Genomic DNA, 25,632 nt, shown 5'->3' with positions numbered 1-25,632 from the left:
AAAATTTGAAAGAAAAAACCAAGGAAAATCAAGGACGTACATCTTCAGTAGAAACTTTCTTTGTTTACTACGTAAGAGTTTTTCTCTATACCTAGTTATTTTTTCTTTTTAATTTAAGGAAAAGTCAGGAAACAGGGACAACTGATAAATAATTTGTCCACACAAACATCTTCACAATGCCCACTACCATTTAGTTTTAGTAGTAAGTCCTTCAGATATGGCCATCACCTCTAACAAAGCTCTGTGGGGGATGCCTCCAAAAACAGGTACTGCTCAAGTGTTTACAGCTGAGCACCTTTTACAGTGCAGAATAAAGGGAAGAAAGAGGAAGACAATACTGTCAGAAAGTGTAGCTTACTTTTATCTGTTCCTAACTCATACGCCTACAGGCTCATGAAGTGCCACCACCCAGCTCATGTCCAACCATTCCTGTGTCAATTCTTAAACAGAACTGACTCTTTCATGTGTTCTTATACAACCTCACTTCCTGCAAACTGTTGTTAGTGTAGTTTCTGATCATAAATAAAGAGACAGAGCTGCAGCTGTAATTACACTTGTTTGCGCTGCACAGGTGTGGTATGGGAGAGGTCAATGTAATTTCTTTCTCCTCTATCGTGGCAGTCTCAGAAATACACTGCAGTTGTACAGGAATAGTGAGAAAACAGAATTTGCATCTATTTAGTTTACACTGCTGCTTGAATAAATCACTTTGAAAATGTGCCTCATATAAAACCCCAAATTGGCAGCTATAAGAAATAAACACCCAACCTGCTCATGAGCTTCCCTTTAGGTCCTAATTTGCACTTTAAGACTTTCAAGTTTCTTTGAGAGTTGTATGCTTTAGCTGTAAAAGATCAGGTTTTCCCTAAGTCATCTGGCAGCAGGTCTGGTTCCCTACTAGACACCTTCCTATTACAAATCCACTAGCTGATTTTACTGATCCAACCAAAAACTCAAAAACCAGCATACCCATTCTTGAGCTCCATCTACTCCCTGCCAAGCCATGTACAAACCGGAAACAATTTTGTAATGTCTCACCTGTTTCTCTTTCAATGCATTCCTTGGATTGGGGAAAAAAAAAGAAAATATGAAAAGGCATGAAGTTCCTTTTCATCCAGAATTAGCTCACAATTTATGGCTAATACTATTCCTGCTGAAGTAGTGGTCATTAGTCTAACTTGCTTTGCTGGTCAGCACACAAAAGTTCTCTCCACAGAAACACAAGCCATTAACACAATTGCTAACTTCAGACTTCTGTTTTGGAAATCCTCCCCAGTCCTGTTAAAGCAAAGTGTTTACACCAATTTCAAACAGAATTCAAACATGAAAAAAATTCTGTTATTTCACTAAGGAAAGTGGATGCCTTTAAAATATCAACTATTTATCTACAGCTCCTGAGCTCAGCTTTTCCAAAGTCTTTACCACCCTTTCAATGTTTCAACTAACACAAGGATTTGAGGACACGGAGGCAAATTATCTCTGAGTATTCCAGACAGCCAGCATACCATTACACTCCATCATTTGTGTAGATGCTTATTTTCTAGAAGTACCCAACATACAAGAATATCAGATCAACCTACTCCTTTGACAGCGCCTATGAATAGATGTTATCCCAGCTGAAACATCCCAGTCCTGCTCCTGCTGCCCTTCCCACAGGCTAAACTCTCCAAAAAGAGGCAAGATATACAGATCACACTTAGTGTTACAGCCTTACTCTAATTTTTGCCATAAACACAGCTCGGAGAGATTGGGAGCTTTACCTCTCCAGGCTTTCTCGGTAAGAGGACCCAGAGTGCTTTCCAAACACTATAAACTCGCTCCCCCTTGTGGCTCATGGGTCTACAGACATCGAAAGATCAACTTCAGCAGGTATTGCATGGAGTTAAGTGTAAATACTTCCATGTGCCAGTCAGCTCGTGCTATTAGTCCATCTTCAAAGCTATGAAAAGGATCCAATCATCACTAACACAGTTCCTGTGGAACAATCCTGAAAGCCCAAAGTCAACAGAAAAATAAGTATTCTGAGACACAGCTCACCAACAGCTACAAAAAGATCAACAGGAAAGATGGTAAACTGTAGTCAGATCTTTGATGTTATTAATAGTTAAATACCTCACATGAAAAGGAGTAACATTATGTGTGGCACTCATGCATTTTCTGTATATACATACCTATTCATATATGTGTATAAAACTGTAAGCTGTAAGAACTCCAGCTGAGGCCACCACACAGACAGGCATCTTGTTCTTCTCTTTGTGTCAATTGACACAAGTATTTGCACAAAAATTGAAAACTGAAGGAAAACCAAACTCTACAAGTAGATTAAGTTCTAGGCATTTTACTGCTTAGCCTCCACTCAAACCTTTCAATCCTTTCCATTATGCACGAGGCTGCTCTTGCCAAGACAGGTAAAATGTACAATACACGATGCAGAAAAAATGAGCTATGGCAATATTACAATTCGACACTTTTCCTGCTTCCCCACAGGTACCACTTTTGTGGGGAATGGCATGTTCTTCTCTGGCAAATGAACAATGCAATGGATTGGGTCCATGACGACACCTTGGCTTAATTCGGGACATGAAAGCACTGTTTGTTAGAAATGGTTAGTCACTACAACAATCACAAAACAAGATGAACCAGACTATGTCTTAAAAGGAAAAAGAAAAAAAATCCCTTTTCTCTTTTCTTTTCTTTCTTTCTTTGGAAAGTAAATGCACGTCACCAAGTACAAGCATTTGCTTTCCCTGACATGGACATTTTTACTTAGGTATATTATCAATAACAACTTGTAAGTGTTCAAGGCCAGGCTGGACGGGGCTCTGAGCAACCTGGTCTAGAAGGTGTCCCTGTCCATGGCAGTGGATTGGAACTAGATCTCTCTAAGGTCCCTTCCAAACCAAACTATTCTGTGATTCTATGATAACTGTCAGCATTGGAGAGCCACTGGGACTAATATTTTGGAGAAAAAGGGTAATTCATTTAAATCCAAGTTTCACAAGATCACTAGAGATAAAATATGAATAGTTTTTTGTAACTTAAAAACTCTATCCTGTGTTTCAGATTCAGACATTGCCAGCTTATGTTTCTCATCTATAAATAAGACTTGATAGTAATTACTGATCATCTAACAACAATATTGAAAATGTCAGCTAAGCAGCTACTGCCACTAAGTATTACTACTGGTGCCAAGGTAATCAGTGCAAAGTACTCTCAGAGTTCCCAACTCAAAGCTCAGTGCACCCTCAGTGCATGTAGTGGCTTTTGGTGACTCCAGACCAGACATCCTTTAAGAGTTAATGAATAATAACAGAAGAAGTAGAATACAGACATTAACAGGGTCAAATTCACAACAGGACAAGATGTAAGATTAACCATTAACATGCAAGCAGAGAGAATGCTCACTGCTTCATGAATTATCAGCATTCTGTATTTACCAAAGCATACTCAGCATTACAGAAGATGCTCCATAAGATAAATACCCTAAACTCCATTTCAGCATCAGAAGAAGGAAAGGCAAGAGCCACTGCTAAAAGACTTCACAATTAAGGTCAGAATAATTAGAAAGCCACTATCCACTTGACCCAATTCAAATATGGATTATCATTCACAAAGAAAAAAAATCCCTTTTCACAGTATGCTAAAACACCCCCCAAACCACAAACAAACAGAAACACCAAAAAGGAAGAGGCAAAAACCCCCACTCATTCAAAAAAACCCGAAACAAAAGCCCCACAGATCTTGAGCTAATCAGGTCATTGAGGAATTGGCAGCTGGGAAAGAGCAAAGAGCTCCCAACAGTAACAAGCTAACCTGGGATTATCTGTACGAGGGAAACATGAGCTAGGGCAGTACCCCGAGGGTGCAGAGCTGCAGGATCACACTTCCTGAACAGTTCCGTGCAAACACCAGCTTGGATTTCGTTCATCACTTTGCAGCCTATAGATTACAGATTACTGTTGGCTCAACTATATTTTCAGAGACAAGCCTGTTGGTCAAACCAAATTCAACATTAGAAAATACTCAAACTTGGGTGTAAACTCCTACCACCAATTAGGGATAACTGCATTCTATCAAATAAAACAAGTTTTCCTTAACTCCAAATAAACATGGCAAGATTATTACTGTGAGAAAAAAAAAAGAATTCTCAAGTTCCCTCTAAGACCTACTTCTATAACTTAATGACAGGGAGGAAGGGAAAAATTCCGCTTCTCCCCATTCTGGGCCTCTTGAGAAAAAAGATACCAACTTTCAATAGTCAGGCTACTACAAAAGTTACAATTAAATTATTATGAAAATATTATTTTAATAGCCATGGCTTAATTTAAAAAATATCCAGTTAGTGTGTTTCTTCTCCAGCAGAGGGCAGCGTATAACTAACAACGACCCACCCGGAACCAAACCGGAGGGTTTTATTGTCAGACAGAACATTACACGTATTTAACGTCAGATTGGCTCTAACAGAATCTTGTATTTCTGAATTATAAAGCTTGCATACAAGAGGCAACTGCTGTGGAATGATGTTCATGAAGCTTTGGTTCCTGCAAGTATAGAAACATGGAAAGAGAGCAAGTATCTCTGACTGAAACGTTACTGATAGCCCTGATGCTCTTCGAGTTGGATGACAAATCTGTAATGACAGAGAGATGTGTAAAGTCCAAGTCAGTCATATGGCCATACTCCTTTGCTCCTCAACAAAACACGTTCCATCTGATGATTCCACCCTCTGTGATACTGTTGCCCTTGCAGCAGCTGCAAAAAGCGTGGGAAAAACTAAATTCCCAACCAGCATACAGACCCAGGCAGAGCATCCTGCTCACACGGTGCCAGTGCCAGGCATTCCTCCCAGCTCAGACACCGAGCGCACAGCACTGCCAGACCCTGCAGAAACCCAACAGGCTCACAAGTCCCAGCTCGCAGCCCAGCAGGCAAGTCTCCACAGGATGTGACATACAGCATCTGCAGGAGTTCACCAGAGCTGGCAGCTCTTCCAGGGAGGTGGGGGTTTCTCGAATACATTTGCCATGTCTAAAAAGGCTGTTTGCAATGAAATTTTGTTGTCATCAGGAAGAAGTGTTTCCCAAACTGTGGCTACTTCTCATGCCGACACAGATTTTCAACTTAACTTTCCCAAACACACATAGAAACTTTACTTCTGATGATTCTCTTCCCATAGTATCTTCTTGGCATAGCCAAAAGAACAATGTGAGTCAAACACCCACACATATTGACATCCACAATATTATGAATTTGTGCAATTAACTATATAAACTGTGCATCAATAAATCTCTTCACCTGATCTAAGTTCCCTAAAGTTGAATTAAACGCACAAAATATTGTCCTATCTTGCTAAGCTACAGATAAAGATCAACACATTGGAATGTCATCAAAATTTTATTTTCAGTTGCATTATCCAAAGCCATGATAAATGACTGTAATTCTTATGACAGTTTGCTTTCTAACAAAATCAAGGAGCTGTAAAAATAGGGAAAAAATGAACACCACGGGGCTGAGACAAACAACAATCCTACAGCAGAACTTCACAAGAGATGTTCTTCTGCAGCTGTAACTTCCTTAGGCCAGCAACAGTTTTTTTCAAGTCTGAATCTAAATATAAACTTCTCTCATGACCCTGCTGAGCAGACAATCAGTCATAAAATTTGTAATTTTCCACTAATGGATTAAAATATAACTCCAAAACCTCAGGCCATAGTAATACTCATCAACTCATTTCTGATATGTAGTATTAAGCACTATTTCCACAGGAAATGCTTGAAAGGTTTCCATGAGAGGAAGAGAGAAACCTGGTTTTGTGTTTTTTCTTTCACCCTGATATAGCTTCAATGATTACAGCATAGACTTCTATAAAAAGACCCTGAAGTATTTATAGTGAATAGGAATGGGACAAAAAGCTATCTTTAGTTCACATGAATTTGATCAAAATGACTCACAAAAAGTTTTCTGATACACTCAAATCTGCCAGCACTCGACTCTTTCTGCCACTGTTGGTGGATGTGCAGACTCAGGGTGTGGGAAGAACCTGCAGAGACTACCAATGGATCTATTATTTGGCTCATAAAACTTGTAAAAATCTCACAGAAAGTACAACGTGCTATTGTGTCCCTAAATCTCTTTCATGACTTGGGTAGCAGTCTGACTCAAAGCAGTCTGGCCTGATTTCACTTCTATCATAAAAGGGTTGTTTGAAAGAGCCCTTTAACTGTGACCGTGCTTTCAGCAGCATGTGCAGACAAAGGCAGGGCTGAAGCCATATGGACACTTCAGTACTGTGACTGGCAAATCAGTACATTCCCCACCCCTCTTAGAACTTGCTTTTGTGTAATTAGCTTTCTTTATATCTTGAATGAACTAATACATCAATATGAAAGATGTAGCAAACTGCCATTTGTGAGCTGTGGTTTAGATTAAAGAATTAGAAACCATAATGTGTCTATAGAGAACATTCTCTAAAAAAACCCACTATAACCAGCACTTTTCTGTCTTGTATCTTGAACAGAACAAAACAGCAGCAAAACAATTTGTTTTGCCTTTCTTCTGTTCAGAGTATTTCTGAATACAAGGATTTATTTGCATTACTTTTGGCCTCCAGATTCCAGCAAGGAAAGGTTTGTTAAAAAGCAAATTGATACACTCAGCTTCACAGTTTATCAAGTCTCTCTGCTTGTAGTCACTACTGCCACAACAAACATGACGTTATTCTTTTCACTGTGAACCAGCACAGTGAATCAGAAACATTAACTGTATTACTATTCCTCAAGCCTGAATGGATCCTCTGCATTCCATTTACAGCAGAGTCCAGTTTTGAAGAGATGCTGGAGCACATTCTAAACAAGTATTACTTATCTTTCTCACAGGACTCACAAGAAATTCCAGTAGCACGTTTGTATCACTGCAGAAACAGTGCTAATGTGCAACCATAAAGCCTCAGGGTCTCCTCTGTGCCCAGCTTCCTTTGGTAAAATTACTTTTTAAATGTGGCTAGTTTAAAACTAGCTGCTTGTCTTGAAGGAGAATAGGTCTGGCTGTGCAGCCTGACAAAGTGACCAGTTATGAGAATGGCACCTATTTCATTATATTGTACCTTTCAAAGCAGCCTCCTCTAAGGAGCAACAGGAGTGGGGCTGCTCCCCCAGGAAGGGCATCTGGAGCACAGGGTGGGAACCTGCTCTCCAGCAAGGGGCAATCCCACACACCAAGAGCAGGCAAGGTGAGCAGGGGGAGGACACCAACAGGTCCTATTGCGTTCCCGTGAGCCTCAGGCATGACAGATGACAGCCCAGGTCTAAGGTCTGTCCAGGACTTCCCACACAGCACCTGAGGAACAGGACCAGAGGCAGGCACAGCCACCAAGGAACTCAGGGCAGGGTTTGAGGCCCCAGCCTGGTAGAGCCTGTGTGTGTGGGGTGTGGGTAGAGGTCCTAAGAGAGGCTGGCCAGGACATTTGAAAATAAGTAGTGCCCTCAGGGCCCTGACAGTGCAGCTTATTTGGGACTGTAACTCCTTGGTAGACTCAGCAGCAGCCAAACTACCCTAATACAACCAAAATTTGGGCCATGTATTGCTTTCAAGATAGTGCAATATTTTACAAGGCAAATTAATCCAAAGTCTCTTTTGTCTTCACAGTCAGAATAGCAACAGGAGAATCAGTACCAAGGTTTTGTGTACAATTAGTTTCAGTGTTAGTTCTTATGTGTGCCTGATACATCATACAAGCTTCATACTCAAGTTTATGTATTTTCAGTCAGTAAATCAACACTTCTCTGTCAAGAGACAATACTAACTATAGTTTCCTGTGGCTCAGAAATATAAACCTGTTGCTCAGAACGTCAGTATCCCAAATCAGCAAAATAGCATTCCCAAAAGTGCTCTTGTTTTCTCCCTCTTCTCTTACTATCTCTTCTTCACTTAAAGGTATTTTTTTCACAACTTGAGCAACAACTGTCAAAGCCTACCTGCTATTTTCAAACTACATATGCACAGATTATATATCAAGAAGACTTGTGCAAATGGCAATAGAGGTATAAATATTGTGAGATGCTACAGCAATCTATTTTTGTAGGTTACCTATGGGTAGGTTAGTGTTCTGCAGTTCATACCTGACTTAACACTGCCATGATAACGTATTCAAGGATCTGGAAATTTATAAACATTAACGTAATATCTAACACAGGGTAATCTGTGGAAGACAATGAACACATACTTGCTGAAACTTAAGCCAACAAAGGGGCAAGATCCTGTGGTATGAATTCAGGCACTTTCACAGTTAGAGTTAACTGATAACAAATTAGTCTTGCTTTCTTGACATTAATGACCATTTTCTGGGTAAGAACACATTTCTGGAATCAGTTTTGTTAGTAGCCCAGACTTTTACAGACAAAAAAGGGGGGTGGGGGGTGGGGGTGGGGTCATATTTGTTAGAAAACAGCTTCTGCATATTTTTCCAAGTTGTAGTTCTGAGATTTCTTGACTAGAATTCCTGTTATAATACCACTGAACTGGGGTCCAAACTCACTGAAGGTGGGATACAGACAGGAAAAACTGAAAAAGGAAGGAGAAGGAAGGGGATGATAAATAACCCTTGTCTTCTCCCTCATATGCCTCTTTTCCCCAGGCTTTCCTCCTCAACATCAAAGTTTTAATAACTAAGCTTAGCACCACTGCTACTGACAAGAGTCCAAGACAAGCTTCTACTAGAAAAGTTGAAAAGATCAGAAACCACATTTTTAATATAGAACTTGCTGCAACAAGACAAGACACATATTGATGAAGTGGCACATGATACCTCTGCCTTCTACTTGGTCATGTTATTAAAATTGTAACAACATACTCTGCAGGATAGTGCAAGATACAGAGCAATTTAAAGAGAGCAATTACCATGCCCACCACACTGTTGCCTCCAGCATACCCTCTCCTACAGCAGTCCCGAGGCGGCTTTTGGCCTTCTCCGTCTCTGCTACTTTACCATGCTCCAACTTTAGGCTGGGATTGAGGCACCTCACACCACCAGGCTGTTCAGAGCAGAAATGCAGCAGCTGTTTTGAGACTCCTTTGGCAGTCATTTTCCCATGGACCTTTGTGCTCTGCTCTTACCCTCCTCGTCTTTGAAACCGCAATTTCTACATCTACCCCAACCCCAGGCAGAAAGTCCAGCAGACAACCCTGTCACACTTTCAGATTAATTAATTCTCAGCACGTTCCTCTGACAACCCCCTCTCCTAATTTATTTCTTCAATCAATCTGAGCCCTAGGCTGGACACCTCTCTATTTCCCTCAACTATAAACATACACAGAGGGAATTGTACTAGCCAAACCCAGGCTGGCTCTCCTCAGTCTCTCCCTCACCTGAACTCTGACCTGCAGCAGAAATTCAGGTGCCTGAGAAACTCAGATTCGCAGGAACAGCCACGGAAATATCCAACATTAAGGATAACCTGCATTTATTTGACAGTCCTCAGAAAACTAGAGGCTTCTAGAAGACAGGGAAAAAGCTCAGCAATTAGAGAAGCCCATTGCTGAGAGACACGACACATAAACCAGGTCCTTGCAATGTTCTGAAAAACAATGTTCACTTGAACATGTCGAAAGGTACTAATTCAGCAGAAATTGCAGCATTACATGAGACTCCCAGTACACAATCACATCCCTAAGTCTTCTTCCAAAATTTCTGTATCAATCCAGGATTGATTTTTGAATAAAATTTATGAATGCTCCAGAGTACTTTTCATTTACTCTAACAAAATACACACTCTAATCTTGTGCAAAAGGAAAGCAGAACTCTCAACTTTTCCAGGATTCCACTTACGTTTTGGACCAGAAGTGAATTTTTAACTGTAATGTTAATAAGTATATTGCTAAAACCATAAACCTAAATCTGACATTTTTATGGTATTTTCAGATGTGTTCCTTTACTTAGAAATCCATAAGCAAGAAATACAGATTGCTTTAATCCATTAACAACAGCCATAATTTAGGTAGTCAACATGTACCTGTAAAGAAGCACCAATATAAAAATGCAACCCACAGCCAAAGCACAATGCCCAGAGTTATTTCACTGAAGAATTAAGAGAATAGTCAGACATGTATAATTAGTTTCTCTGTGGCAAAAGACAGACAGCTGCACTAGTTAACTACAAGTGACTGAAAATGCTCTGGCAGTCCTGGGTATATACACCAAATAACATATTTTGAGGGTAAGAAATGGTACCTTACCTTAACATATTCCAAAGTAGGATCCAGAATATTCTGATCTCTGTAAGAAAACAGGGCAAGAAGTGAGGAAGAAAGGATAGAAAATAAACAAACAAAAAAATGTTGAGTCCAAATATAACATGATACTGAAGAGACACTTTCATATGAGCTACAGGCTACCAGGTCACATTAAAATCCTTGTTAAAAACTGTGTGTTAGAGCCAGATGGCCTATGTTATCTAACTTGTAACTAATATATAAACCATTGATTTCTTCTAAAAGGATTCGTAGTGGAGCCAATAGTAATTAATTTGGGGAATAGAGTTAATTATATCACTTTAAGCAAATCAGAAACAATCTTGAAATTTCAACAGATGGCTGAAATACTTACAGGCCATCTAAAATATCTGAAATAAATTTAAAAGAGAGCTCTCTCAATGACTTTTGAATTTATTTGTTTGTATGTTTTCCCATTTAAGCTACTGCCTCTGACAGCAGTGAGAGGGCACTAGTAACAGAAAATAGAAAGTAAAACATTCACTTTTCATACATACGAAGTTCTCAAAATTATCCTCATTCAGCATCACAATTATTTGAAAGCCAGATAATCAAATCATTGCCCTAATTTATGAAGAAAAGATCTTGTCACAGGTTTTCTACACAAACAGACAGCAAAGGGCACAGGAGCCTAAGTGAAGAATATTTTTTATAAAATATGTGTTTATTTTTATTTGTATTTCAAAGCACTTTGTGTATTTGCTTTTGCTTGAGAACTAGCAGGTAAACAGAGTCTGCAGTACATGACTGGCTGTTTGCTCCAGAACCTGGGATGGCACACACGGTGCTGCCCTTACATACAAACTGTGCAAACTTACAGAGGATCAGGTGCTTGGGGAAGCAACCAAGTGTGCCCCATGGCCAACATTTACCCTACAAATGTAGAAACAGAATGCTCTTTGGTGGAAGTTGTGACAATGATGTAACACTGGAGTCCTAATAAGCAGCTTCGAAAATGTAGAATTGGGGTTACAGGGGAATCAATCAATCCAGAAAACAGTCTCTAAACTCCCTGTGTTGTTTTGAATGTAACTGCATATAATCTGAAACTATGCTATTATCTTAGTTTTTAGTCTGGTTCCCTAACAGCTTTTAATCCAGAACACCTACACAGAGGCCAAACCAAGCCTTCCCACCTCTCAGCCCTGCCCATAAAATGATGGTATTCAGCATTTCAGGGTGTATCACGTGTTACTGTTTATCTGTACTGTATATCCCAATATTTACCAAGGGTCAAGTTCCATTCTCAACTTGGTGCTTTAAAAAACAAAACAGCTGGAAAATGCAGTGAAAATAGAGTTAAGGCCATTTGAAACTTTCCAGTGCAATATACAAAGAAGGGGCAGCTTGGTAACTGTGTGAGCATAAAATATGTACAAGTATACCAGAGAAAACAGGGGTGAGGCACAGGGGAAAGAGAAAAGGAAGTTTCTAAACCAAAGAGACATTTTCATTCTCAACACTTTGCAATTTGACTGGCAAAAATAATCTCCCATTCTTAACCAGTTCAGCAAAGTCATTAGGCATGGCTGAATTCTTCTCACATTCAAATGATCCGTGGGAAGTTGTGCCAGTACCAAGGGCTTTTGAAAAACTTTTCAGTTTAGTCCTTCACTTGCCTGTGGAATCTTTGAAGACAAAGGTCTACCAGCACTGCAAGTGCAACACACTCTAAAAGAACAAAACTGCTTATTCTGCCAGCCAGCACGTTCTGTTACGGCCTGCAATACAACCTCCCCTCCTGCTGCCCAGCCTTGCCACAGACCCCACCGTTCCCACCATCTGGTACAACGCAAAAGATCCTTAGGACAGATAAAGCCAAAGCAAAATGAGAGAGGCAGAAAAGCTTTATGATAAAGTAGCTTATTTACTGCTATATAAAGCAGGAAATCCAGGAGAGAGTGGGGAAAGAAGTGACCTACATTTCCTTCAGCATCCACACAATAAAAGTGCTTTGAAAATTTTGGGCTGTAGGAAATGGATGCTGTAACAAGTAACTTCACAGGTATTGTAACATTTTATCTGTTAAGCTGTCCCACAACAAAATGCACGAAACCCTGCAATTCACCACAAGTACAGGTCATATAGAAAGATGTTCACCTCAGATACCTGTCTCCAAGAAGATCTACCCTTCTCTCTTCCATCTTCCCTTGTTGCCTAAGCCTTTGTCTTTGTGCTAATTTTTCTGAAGTTATTTTCAAGGAATGGTAACTTCCCTTGATACACACTAATAGTAAAAACTAACTACTGCATTTTCCTGTCATTCAATTCCACCACAAGCCTGTCATATATTATATGCAGAAAACCAGATTTAGCAGTTGCCTCAAATAACTAGAATCCAACAAAATAAAACTAAGTCCTGAATCTCAGCTCTCTGTTAGCAATGATGACGTGCTTCTTTATGTCATGTGCTCCCAGTGAAGGAATCCTATAATGCCATGAACTTACAAAAAATATAAAGCACTTCTCTTCCTTTCCATTTTCTCTCTCAAGGAATCTTAATAAAAAATGGTGAACTCACATTCTTACTTCTTGTATTAGATGATCTGCAGAAAAAAAAATTTAATACTTTCAGATAACTACCAGATCTGATAACAGAAAATGGTTCTGCCATCTCTCAAAATCAATTAAACTGAAGGTTTGTTTCAATAATATGAAGTTCTCACCTTTCATCACATTTTATTACCTTTCAAGTAATGCTAACATTTATCTTCATAGTACTCTTGACTTTACAGCTGTATTCATTTGCACCTCTTTACCTATGATACTTATGCATTAGAGTCTGCACACAAGTCAGCCAGTGCTATGCAAACTGTGGGCTCACAGATCAGATAATTAGATAAGACCTACCTGCACTCACATAAAAAGGATATTTAATACAGAAAGTTGTCACCTGGAATACAGAAATTTTCAGAGCACCTCAAGCTAAGGTGCTGGGTAAGGATGCAGCGGGACACACAGTATTGGCTTCATGCTCTTTTCATACTCATTCTGTCACAGAAAGGAAGTTAAGAAAGGGATGCAAACACACTCCCACATCTATTTTGGGTATTCACATTGCTGCCAGACTCTATCATCTCATTCCATGGCAAAACAAAATCCCTTTCCAGCACTTTATTGCTCATAGCATAAAACCAGAAGAAATAAAAGCACTTGACTTGATACATGTAATTAGGTCATTCTCCTGAGTAGTGTAAACCCTCTCTTGACCCTCCTCCACGTGCAGAAGTCTGTGTGGAAACTGCAGCAGCATAAACACTCCTCCAATAATGATTGATCACTAAAAGAAAGCAGTCATCACAACCTGAACCTTCATGAGTCTGAGACTTTCCTAGCCAGAAACCCAGTCTCTCTAGAGACTGGTATCTGACATCATCATCTTCTCTGCTGGCTGATCTTGCAGACATACAACACTTGAATCTTTCCCTAGCAGTCCTTGGAAGCCTCATTGATTTCTTTCAGTCCAGCTTCAGGTTTCTCAAAAGAATGATGCACTTCTTTTTTCACATGTAGGTTTCCTGTTGATACTGCCAAGAAAATAGACAGAGCTGGCAAGTCAAGTGTGTGGCTTCAGCAACCCCACAGAAAGATGACAAGACAGCAGAAAATGTGGAGTTGCTCTTTTGCTTCCCTCCTCTTCTCTGCCTTCTTCCCATAGCAACATCTGTTGCAACAATGGAGAGGCTGGGGTCACACTGGTTGGAATTGACTCTCTGTGAGCAAGTACTGATACCTTTGATAACTGTGAGGACCAATGTAACCTCTCAGAAAAAAGACATTATTACTGTATGTGGACTCCTTCAAGATACAGCTAAAGCTGACTGAGATGAGAAAAGGGAAAGGAATTCATATTTATTGGATGCTATTCTTCCACTTCCCAACACTTCCAAATGACAGTCAAATGTGTAGGAAAGGAATTTAAAAAATCCCTGTAAGCAACTGGAATCATACTTCTACTATGACAAACTAAATACTATCATGCTGACAACTTCAAATCCTGCATGGATTTGAAGACAATGAGTCCCAAAACATGAAATTTGGTAAAGAAAACTTTAACATCCAATTAACTAGTCACTCTTCTAACATATTTGATAAAATGTTTTGCACTGATAATCAATGTAATTGAAAAGCCAAATGCTGGAGTTCAACTCAAATTGTTCAGTTCAGTGGGTGCAGAATATGTAGAACCTCAGTAACTGAGGTACAGTCTATTTTTCAGACTTTGAGGTTTGGCCAATAGTTCTCTACAGCACTCCTTCAATAAAGAACCTTTAAGCAGATATCTGTAATCTTTAGCTGTTTATTTTACAAAAAACTCTACCTTTTACTAACACTGTATATTATCTCTTCCTGTTGTTGCTGTAAAGAATCCTACAACACAGAGACTTTGACAGACTAAGCCATATTACAGATTTGCTTCTTCCAGGCCTTTGGCACCCTCACAGACATACTGGCTACAATTATAAATTAGCAGTGATGACTTTAACAAAGTTTAAATGCAGACACAAGAGTACAATCAGAGATGTCCAAATCCTCACTATTATTCAACTCCCCACATAGGTTTCTTACAGTGGTGGAACCTGCTGAATGGCCCTGAAGCAACACTGTGTTCCTTCACACTCTTACAAATGTACTTGTGGGAAAAACATCAGGACATGTTGCCAGACTTGATGTACGAAGATACGTTTGCTTGTTTAAAGTGACTGTTGCTGGGGAAATTTTTAAAAGCATCTCCTTTCTATTACACGGAAAGAGTGACCTTGAGAAGAACTATCTTCTCCATAGTTCCAACACCAGTGGTGCCAATGCCAAATCTGAGGATAAGACAATAGAGGCTCAAAGGAAGCCTGAGAAAGTGAAAATGCACCAAGGTGTTGCATGGCTGCTAACACAGACACAACTGCTACAAAGCGACCAGATGGGATCAAATGCCTTCTTCAATTTGTGTCTTTGAAATCTCTCCATCCATGTACATTTTTGAAACACACTACTAAAGTATGAAGGTGCAAGTTTGAGCACGCTGGACATGGTTTGTTTAAGCATATGTAGTGCAGAATGATGTTATTTGTACTGTAAACTAGAGTAAAAGACCCAATGATTTTATCCCCCAGCAGTTTCTGCTTCGCACACACACTCCTACTACATTCCTAAGGGCATTCCACCTTTCTGTCTCCAGCTGCACAGCACCATGGACATGACTCATCCAAACACCAGTGGAAACAAGTGCAAACTGCTATGACTACCCGTGTAATGACCTGCAGTTCACTGAACAGCAGGGACTCTTCAGTAATTAAAACTCAAGAAGATACAATGTACTTTTCCTTGCATTAAATAAAAGATCAATTTGCTCCTACCTGTTCAGAATGCCCCAGCAGAGACGTTATAGCCTTTTAATCCCTTCAATCTGCATCCCTCCAACTTGCTCCATTTTACCTATCACAGCTGAAAAACATGCACTGTTTCTTCTCCCTTCTTCTGAGAGAATCTCCATTTCTGCACCGCATACAATACTGGCCTCTACAATTTGTTCAAAAGCTCAGACTAGGCTACTCCATTCTTTCTCCTCTATTTTTCTTAACATTTAGGATTACCAGATTCAAAACTTTGTCCTTCAAAGCCCTTCTTAAATCTTCTATCCCAAGACCTATGCTGTGTAAGCAGTGGTTGGGCAGCAAGACTATTGCTTATCCAATACAGTCACTGTTTCTACAGAGGTGTTTATATGTTGGTGTTGCCTGTTGACTTACACCTTCAGCTGGCAACTCTTCATAGTCGGTGCCTTAGTTGCTGTGCAGTTATTCAGAATCCAGCCTCACAAAATTGTGAGTGTTCAAAATCATTTAAGCTTATGAAATGAATATGCATGTTCCCAAAACACCAACAGATGTTCAGCAGAATCTCAGTCTCCATCAATTTGTCTGAAATTCATTTGAGTCAGTGCAGTTTATTCACAAAGTATGGGTTTTCACCTGGCTGACACGTCTTTCAGGAATATGTATTTGAACTGAAGCAGAGTAATGCTAATCCTTTGCTTTAGTACTGAAGAAGATAATGGTATGGAGGAAGAATTGTCTTCCTTGTCTATTCGTTTAAAAAGCTTGTTGCATCAGATGCCTCCCTGCACTGGATACTGCAAACAAACAGTAGGAATATATCCCCCTATGTAACATTTGACTACTATTTCAAGCATAAAAGGGGCAGAAAGGAAAATAAATGGTCACATGTGGACAGGAGGCAAGTTGAGGAAGCAATACAGAACTTGGTACAACCGAGTAGGGCACTGCACAGTCTTTACAAAAGGGACCAGGAAACAGCAGAGAGCCAGGAGAGGAACTCGGTGTGATGGCAGGAGTAATTCAAGAACATTTCCACAACATAGAGCGTCCTTTGCTCAAAAGGGAAACAGACAGAAAAGATAGAAGTTTTCAGGAAGTTTTTGAAAAATAACATCAACTAGTTTTGATTGAGGCTTTTGAGGAATTTGGGCTCAAGTTTCCCTGGCAAGTCATTCATTAACAATAGGGTCCCGATCCCATAATTAATTTCAAACAATGATACAACGGTGCCCATCCTATATGGCACTTCAGTTTCTCTGCTCAGAAGCTGAGTGACTATGATTTAATTCATCTCCAATACCAGAGAGATGGTCTCTCTTTTGGGGAATTTTGTCCTGTTTCCCTCATTTCCCTCTCCCAGGATCCCACACGAGCAGGTTTCCAATAACTGTCACCTGTAGTCAGTTTTACAAAATCCCCATAAAAATCATGAAGTGCAGCTTTGGTTCTGCAGGTCTGTGTTCACTAAGCAAAGACAGAGGATGTCAGCACCAAATGGGAACAAGAGGGTGAAGCACAACAGAAGAATCTGAACCCAACAATGGACAGAGGGGCTGAAAAGGAAAGGCAGACAAGCCAGAACAGAAATAATCCACAGAGTTAAAGGATAAGAGGATTTGCTACTGAATGTAAGCAGATAACATCAGCCATTCTCTGTTTATACGACACAGCATCTCTTCCAGCACAAACATCTACCAGCTCTGGTGGGAGCTCTGCTCCAGCTCTGGGACAGCAAAGGTCAGATCTGCAGGTGCACATCAAGAGAAAGAATGGGAAGTTTTGTGACAAAAAGCATGAAGTACTGGCAACATCTAAGGAATCCTTCCTTTTAAAAAATCCATTTAGCAGTGCATAGAAGAAGTCAACAAAATACTCAGGAGCCTCAATTTCAACACACTTATCTTACTTCTCTTAAAGAAACACAACCACAAACTCACAGTTTGGTTCAGGTATTTTTGAAAACAAAACACATACTAAGAGGTAGTTTCAGGCATTAAGCCAAAACCATAACTACTTTTACTTTAAAAATTCTGTGGTTTTATAAAAATTCCCTCACTACCTTACCCTAAAATTTAAAGGGAATCAAAGGTATTGATCTTCTTCCTGTTAATCTTGCAAATATTTTCATACTTATAAATCAAACAGTACTGTTTACTTTTCTCCACACAGGAAAGACAGAAAATACACATTTTACTTGATATACTAAAATCTTGATAAAATTTTTTTTAATTTAATTTCCCAAGTGCACCTAACCATATGCTGTAAGTATACAAACAGTATTCATATAATAAAGTCACACATCATCAAACTAAAGTTATCCAACAAATAACATTTTCAAAATCAACAGAAAAAAAATAAATGCTGACGAAATACCTGATCCACCCCATTCTCAAAACCCAAACTCAAACAGACTTTGCAGCATCTGGAGGAACTAATCAGGCAGCAAATTCTGACAAGGAAGAAGCAAATCCCGGAACAGTGTGCTCCTCACCAAGTACTGCCTTGAAAACCCTTCTCCCTTACAATTCAACTGTCAATGCAAGGATTTCAGCTGGCCTCATTTATTGTGCTAATACCACGACGAGAAAAGTTTCAAGAACCCAGAATTCAGTCATTTAAAGTTCTATACTTCAAGAATAACACCTTGTCAAATTCCAAATGTAGTGCCCTCCTGCAGAGGACAGTAAGCCTGCTTAGCCTGATGCTGATGAAGTCATTCTGTTAATGTCAGCGCTATTAGTCAAGGTTAAAACTGGACATACGTTTTTTTCCTGGACAGTTCTACAAGACAAGTATGCAAATATCACCCAGCCAAACATGCAGAGCCTTGAAGATTAGAAATTTTGAAGAGTACAGAACATCCTAAATGACTAGATAAACTAATCTACTGTACAGTAACTCTGCTACAGCAATACAAAGTCCAATGCTAGATGATAGCACTTTATCTGAAGGGATGGGGAAAAGAGCTGACAGAAAAACAAGAGGAAAAGAAGTCTGCCAACCAGTGCTGAAAGAGTCTGCAGCCTAGTCAAACATGCAGCTGGTCATACTTTCAGCACTACAGAAACTGTATTCTTTCCATCTGTATGCAAATACTCAGGGTCAGTCCACAAAACACACTTTAGTTTACCAATTATTTGTTGCATTTTGATCTTTCGCAACAGGTTCAGCAGCACTGGAAATGTCAGAGCTCCTGGGCTGTTGCCTTCCTCAAGGACAGAATGGAGCCAACCTAAACCTCTTCCCTCCCCTCCCCATACCCATTAGAGCCAATTTTTCTTTTTTAACATGCTTGAACTATGTCAGAAAATAAGAACAGCTAGATATGAACAGTTCACGCTTGAGATCTTGGCAGAGTGAAGAAAAGCTGTTGCTCCTTGCCTGCCTACCAAAATGAATAGTTTGTGGCCACATCCACACAAACAGAAATGGTGCTGTAACTGCCATCACAGTCGGGACTTACAGCATAGCCAGGAATTCGCTGGGCTTGAAAACAGAAAACCAAGCCAGAAGGAAAGACTAAAATTATACCTCTGTAGGTAGAACTCTACTCTTCAAATTCATACACAGTTAAAAGTAAAGCTTTAAAAACAGGGAGAAAGAATCTAATTCTGACCAGCTGCTAGGTCAGAACCTCTCATGAATAGTGACAAAGCAAAGCAGTCAGGGCATTATACATCACTTAGAGAAATGCAAAAAGTATTTTGATTCCAAGCCAGTCTGAACAGTACAACAATGCAAAGGGTCACATCAAAGCAATTCAATGACTTTTAAATTTGACCTAAATTGAATACTAGGGAGAAAACTCAACTTAGAACACAGAATAATAAACAGCTATACCTCTAACCAAACATTTAGAGATCTAGAAGAATATATAAGAATTCCTATGTGACTGACACAATGTAAATAAGGGTTTTACAACATACCTGGCATGGAGTTTGCTGCTCTTCCCATTTTCTGGAGGGTACTCTTCTATAACATCCTGTACAAAAGGTGGCTGCTGACGTTGTGTTCTGGTGTAAGGCAATGTTCCCATGGGGCTAAACATATCCAAAGACCTAGTGGGAATTGCCCCCTTCTTCTTCCTGGGGAGAGTGCCATGGATAGAGATGCCTTGAAAGGAGTTTGAGCGATGCTCAGTTGGTGAAGGTTTAGAGGTCAAAAGGTCCATGGAAGAAGCTAATGAGAACTGATGGTTCACTGGGCCATTTCTGGGAAGACTTGAAAATTTTCCTGCAGCTATCATTTTTGGTTCTGGGAAAACAAAACCCAAGATTTCTTTTAGTGTATCAATCATCAAAGCCCTCACTTTAATGGAAATTAATGAGCATGACTAACAGAGGTATTTGAAACTGAACTGCTGCTCTACTTTGAGGCAGTGAGACACCTCAAGGTGCAGCCTGTTCCAGGCATGTTGCTCCCAGCTGCACATCAAGCACACCCGTACGTAACTTTCACATATGCGAAAAGTCACACCAAAAAACAACCAATCTGGACACACATGCAAGAGCAGGCCCTGCACAATTCTCCATTTTCATCCAGTGTTTCTTTTTTGCTCCTTCACATCCTCTCAAGACTCAGACATTACCTTCAAATCACTCAAAAAATCAAAGTTTTAAGAACATTTTGTCAATAAATAAAGGACACTTCAGCTTGGTTTGGAAGACTGTGTTTCTAAATCCTGTAGCTGGCGCACTGTGAGGAAAAAACTATTGCTGAGCAGCCTTGCTCAAGTAATAAATCTAGCAGATAACTGGTCACATATTTCTAACAGTTGTAAACTAAGCGGCTCTACCGAGAGATAAGGGCAGGAGCAGATTACTGGAATTCTCCTCTTCAGCCAGCCCAGCCTGCTGGCTCAAATCGCTGTTGACATTATAGATTCTCAGAGCTGTCAGTCTCCTGTACAATCAATTACAGTCTCCCATACAGTACAGGGGTTTCTGTTCTCGTGAGCAAAACAAACACTTCAGGCACATTAACAAACTGCAGTTCTGTTCCTCAAAAAAATGCTGCCTTGTGCTCAGTTTACAGTGGTGTATTACAGAAGACAGGCTGTCTTATCCTATCCAGTTGTATTAGCCTGCAAAAGCCACTCTGTGAACCTACCACCAAATCCAAAGGGCAATCAATCCTCTATTTAGCCCAGGTGTTAGTCAACCAGGTGCTTCCCATAAAAACTGGAAATGCCACAGGAGCAGCAGAGATTGATTTGAAATCAGAAAGCTGAAGCACTTTTGGAAATAACAGTTATGGACAGGGGGAATCTGTTCTCACCTTGGTCACGTTTCATGATGGAAAACAAGTCCAGCACCCTGGATGTCAGCTGCTTACAGCTGCACCAGAATTCCTTCTGTCTTGGGAATGCACAGGTGTGGCAAGGAAAACAGAGGTGCCTCTATAGTCCTCCTGCTCCCTTCTCCAGTCTCAGCATCGCAGCTACTATCGAAGCATTTCTGCTCTGGAGGTACTGTTACTTCTACTCAGAGGTTATCGTCACAGGATTAGTTTTACAGTAACACTAAAGCTGATATCAAATTATAAAAAAATTCTGCTTCTTCCTGTCAACTGCACTGCAGAGATTCACAGATTGGATAAGGTTTTCAGACTTCAACAACAAATCCCTTTCCTCTCTCCCTTACTGAAAGTCCTACAATAAATATTCAGTAATTACAGATGATGAATAATATCCTTTTTTTTTACTCTTCAATTTGCCAAGCCTCAGTCAGAGCACAGCACTATGTATGTGATATAGTAGAAAACTCCCCAGAAATAGCATTTCTGCCTATGGAGAATCTGTTTGACTCTGTCAGGTTTCTTCATGAAAAGAGTAGAAAAGAGTTGAAGAGTTAATAAGAACCGACGTTTTAGCTATGTGGATCCAAATAGAACCAAAACACACTCTCACAAAAATTCTGCCACACAGGCCCTTGATGTGAAACACTAAATCTTCTCTGCATTTATCATGTGGTTGAAGGATGCTTTCTGCTGGCTAGTATTAAAAATATCACATAACTATTGTCACAATACTTGTTGTAAAGTCAGTTTTGCATTACAATTAAGCAAAACAACTAGTCCACAGATAGGAAGATCTAAAATGCAAATGCTTATCACAAAGCTACAATGTCCTGTAGCTAAAGCAAACTCAGAGCTTGTTCCTTGTCAATTTAGCTTTGTTAGCAGAACAGAATGATAAAAGTTACCTCTGACAGTAAGGGGGAAAAGTCTTCCTAGAATTCACACAATCACTTGAAAACTCAGCTTTTTTTTGTCAAATGCCACTTACAGAGTCTGAAAAACTGGAAGCCAACCTGCTTATATTGCACAAGCATGTTCTCCTTTTGGGGCTGCTGAGATTCTGTACTTAATTATTGTACTTTCTTACTGGTTTATGAAAAAAACACCTCCAAACCTCTGAATTCCAACTATTTTAGTGGAGATTATCCAGTGAGAGATCTTCCTTAACCTTCCCTGCAAGGTTCCAACTGCTAGGCTGAAATGAAACATGTGACAGTACACGCAAACAGGCATAAACCCAAGCACATATAAATATAAGCAGTGAAAGCTTTGGTTTAATGGCTGATACCAGATGAGTCCACAATAGGCTTATTATGACATTAAATTGTCAACCACTTCATGTTTGAGGATCATAAAGAAAGCTGAGAATTCACTCTCCTAACCAACTTACGGGGTAATTATTACAGCAATCTAGTAGATTTCCAATCCAACAGTCAGAGTATTCAACAAATAAACAATGACCCCCTGACGTACAGCATTTTCCATTTAACCTTCACTCCTAAGAAGCCCCTAAAATGAAAACCAAACTCCCAGAGTTGTCCTAATTTTTGCTTCTCTTAAGAAGTACTCTCAGTAACAGCACATGACTTACAAATCCAAATCTGAAATTCTCACCTGAGTTTTGTTTTGAGGAATGAGGGTAGCTTTCCAAAGTCAGTACAAAAATACCAGCATTTGGAAGACACTTAGCCACAATTATGTGTGCAGAAGCTTTGATTATATTTCAAACTATCCCCCCTGCAAAATCTCTCAAAAAAGCAAAAAAACCCCCAAGAAAACAAACCCCCCCCCAAAACAAAAAAAAACACAGAAGCCCCAAACAACAGGTCTGCTAAGTTCTACCCGTAAATTTATCTGTGTGCCCATGTGCTGTGGGTCTATATACCCTTCATAAATGTAAACAAATACTACAACAATCAGCTCAGTAACAAAAGTCCTGCCAAACTATCCATACGTTTTTCTTATATTGAATATAAACACTGCAAAGAGGGAGCCTCTTCAGCTGAAGACTCTGGAATGTCTCAAATATTTTAGTATATGGTTCAAAGAATGTTTGACTTCACTAGACACAGAAACCCTGAAAAGGTTACTCCCCAAGAAACTGTTCTGTGAACATCTGCAATCAGCAATGGAAATGGCTGAAATTGCAACAGAATGATAGTTCAAAGGAAATGAAATTTAATGGTACACATTCCTATTTGTCAAAATGCAGCACCCAAAAAAACCGCAGCACTCTGGAAAGCACACAAATTTCCCCCAGCTAGGTGCAAACAAGATGGACTAATGCCAATATAATGTTAGAAATGCTAAGTGAATTTCTTTTTATATAGAGAGTGGCATTTTTCTTTCTATAAATAGGAAAAATATATGGGAACAGAATCATCAGGAGTCAGATTGTGAATTCAGAGAAGTGGAGGACATGAAAGGTTTGCAGGTAACTTCTGACATGTTCCAGTTTTTGATTATGAGAGAGGGTGAGGAAATACAAACTAAGAAGCCTCTAAAATCAACATGACATTTAGTACAACAGTATGAGATCAGAACACAGAATAAACTACATATCTAGTGGGCAAGACCAAACATGCACAAAGTTCTGACCTTTGGGATGTGCATCTCTTCATATCAATGCTTGAAATAAAAATGAGCCATAGGAACAATGAAACAAATAACTTCCATCTCCCTAAAGCAACATACTAAATACCCTTCTGCTCATGCCTCCTTGGCTTTGGGATGCAAATCCAAACTTTCTAGCTCAGTTTATCTTCATGAAAACTTTCTGATGTTCATACAGTCTGAAGAAGTGCTCTGATGGTTCATTCAAACAGACACAGGTACAGAAGTAAGTGCTCCTTTCATACCACAACATAACACAACTAGTGGCAATGGCTTCTACTTTGTTGTTTCAATATATTGGAGGAAGGGAAGTGAGGGAAAGGGAAATCTCCAGTTTGGCCTCAGACATGCAAGAATGGCATAACAGACAGTTCAACACTGTATATGCTCATGCCAATATAAACTTCATAAAAGGTAACAGAAAAGCAATTTCAGAGTTCCAAATCAGACTCTCAAGGTATCTCAAAACCCTGAGTTATACCTAAACCAGTTTTGGACATCACAGGGTTCATGTTTCTCTCAGTCTTATTGACCTGAAATCTGGGTGATTCTCCCTGTTAGATCAAATTCTCCGAAATCTAAACCTGGTGTTGTGGCAACGTGTTACTCAAAGTATTACCATGTCTTTTCCATTATATATGCTATGAAGCTAAGAGGGCTTGAATATGGTTTAATACATTCAGCTGAAGAACAACTGCTTTATGTTCTCATGCCTTTAAAAGATGGAGTCAACTTTTGTAACAACTCTATTTTCTTTCACCGCATCAAATCTCACAAATTCCTCCCACCCACCTGCCCCCCCTCTCTCCAAAGCAGCAACAATAAATTATGATGAGTGGGAGATACATTACTCCCTTTTCCCTGCTAAGTTACTTGGCACGTTTGCATGCACTTTGCAGACACACAGAGAAAATAATGAAAGTGATCTGCCTTAATGGTGAAGAAAGCCAAGTTCAGGACAAAAAGACAGATCAATTTCCTCAGATTTTTTTTTTGTGTAGCATGACTGAAAAGCCACTAAAGTTAACATTTCATAGGGAGAAAAACAGTTAAAACCATAGCCACTATAAATTCAAGGTGGACTGTCTCCCTAGGAAGCAATGTAGTCTTCTTCATTAGTGTAACAAGAGGATTCTTGCTCCCCCAAATGGCTTAGAAGCAGTCTTCTACAACCTCTATTTTCTGCTTTTGTTTTTTAAAAACTAAGTTGATAAAGTAGCTGCTATAGCAAACAGATCACAGGACTTTGAGAAGAACAGTAAGGTTCAAGAACCTACAGCCTGTTATGATACAGAGACACAGACTGAGAAAGCATATGCAGTAGTTCAAAGGCTTTAAGCTACTATCAGAAAAAATATGCATCTGTCAAACATCAAAAACTCCCCACAAGATTAGTCAGGTCAGTGCTTCCAAAGAGTCTTGAAGTGCTATCACAATGTTCATGCTTTCCTTCTCTCTCCTTATATACGTCATGCAATTGCCACCCCCCCAGTACATCTTGCGCTGTGATCTAACAGCCTCTATAAAAAGTTATTTTTAACTGTTATTCTCATACAACAGAAGACACACAGGTCAGCATAAGTTATCTTTGAAATGCCTTTTCCCCCCAAGATTAGAGAAACAGACAAACCCCACAATTTCTTTCTGAGTTTTTACATGCAGAATGCCTTCATACCTCTAAAAAACGCCATGAAAAAGTAATCACTGAAGAGGATTCAATTCTAAGTAGAGCTCTCATGTGGCCCCATTTCTGAAATTTGGGTGTCCAATCAGTAATCCTGAATAGTATGAAGCCTTGACTTGAAGTAAACATTCCCTCCCCATTTTTTTCTGGCATAAACAGAGAACTTCGCCAAGGTTACAGTCAAATCTAAGTGTTCTTTAGCTAATGTTCAAAATACAATCTTTTGTTCCTTCTCTGGCATAGGAAGTCATTTACTATTTTGCTGGCTTCTCTATTCCCACAATGTTACTACAAAACAACAACCTCACTATAACTGAAAATGAAGCATTTAAAAAACTTTTTCAGTATTGTTATGTCAAACTAACAACCAACTTATGGAAACTACAAATTCCGGCAGAAAGAAATGCTTTCACATATGCCCCTCTTCAACTGATA

At 39.6% G+C, this 25,632-nt stretch overlaps 1 protein-coding gene across 8 annotated transcripts in view; it reads right to left on the bottom strand.

The window, feature by feature from the left end:
* Window positions 1-25,632, bottom strand: part of BCAR3 (BCAR3 adaptor protein, NSP family member) — a 75,872-nt gene that overhangs the window by 25,298 nt on the left and 24,942 nt on the right. For 5 of the 8 annotated variants that reach the window (XM_071564877.1, XM_071564879.1, XM_071564878.1 and 2 more), the window contains 2 exons: window positions 19,529-19,856; window positions 10,231-10,270 (listed from right to left, as the gene is read on the bottom strand). In XM_071564877.1, coding sequence (XP_071420978.1) covers window positions 10,231-10,270; window positions 19,529-19,856 — 368 coding nt within the window. Of the gene's footprint in view, window positions 1-10,230; window positions 10,271-15,620; window positions 15,910-19,528; window positions 19,857-25,632 lie in introns of those variants that run through there. The other 3 variants (XM_071564883.1, XM_071564884.1, XM_071564885.1) reach the window with 3 other exon arrangements.

The sequence above is a fragment of the Pithys albifrons genome, chromosome 10, assembly GCF_047495875.1.
Source record: "Pithys albifrons albifrons isolate INPA30051 chromosome 10, PitAlb_v1, whole genome shotgun sequence".
NCBI lineage: Eukaryota > Metazoa > Chordata > Aves > Passeriformes > Thamnophilidae > Pithys > Pithys albifrons.
This window is presented reverse-complemented; position numbering and strand designations above follow the sequence as displayed.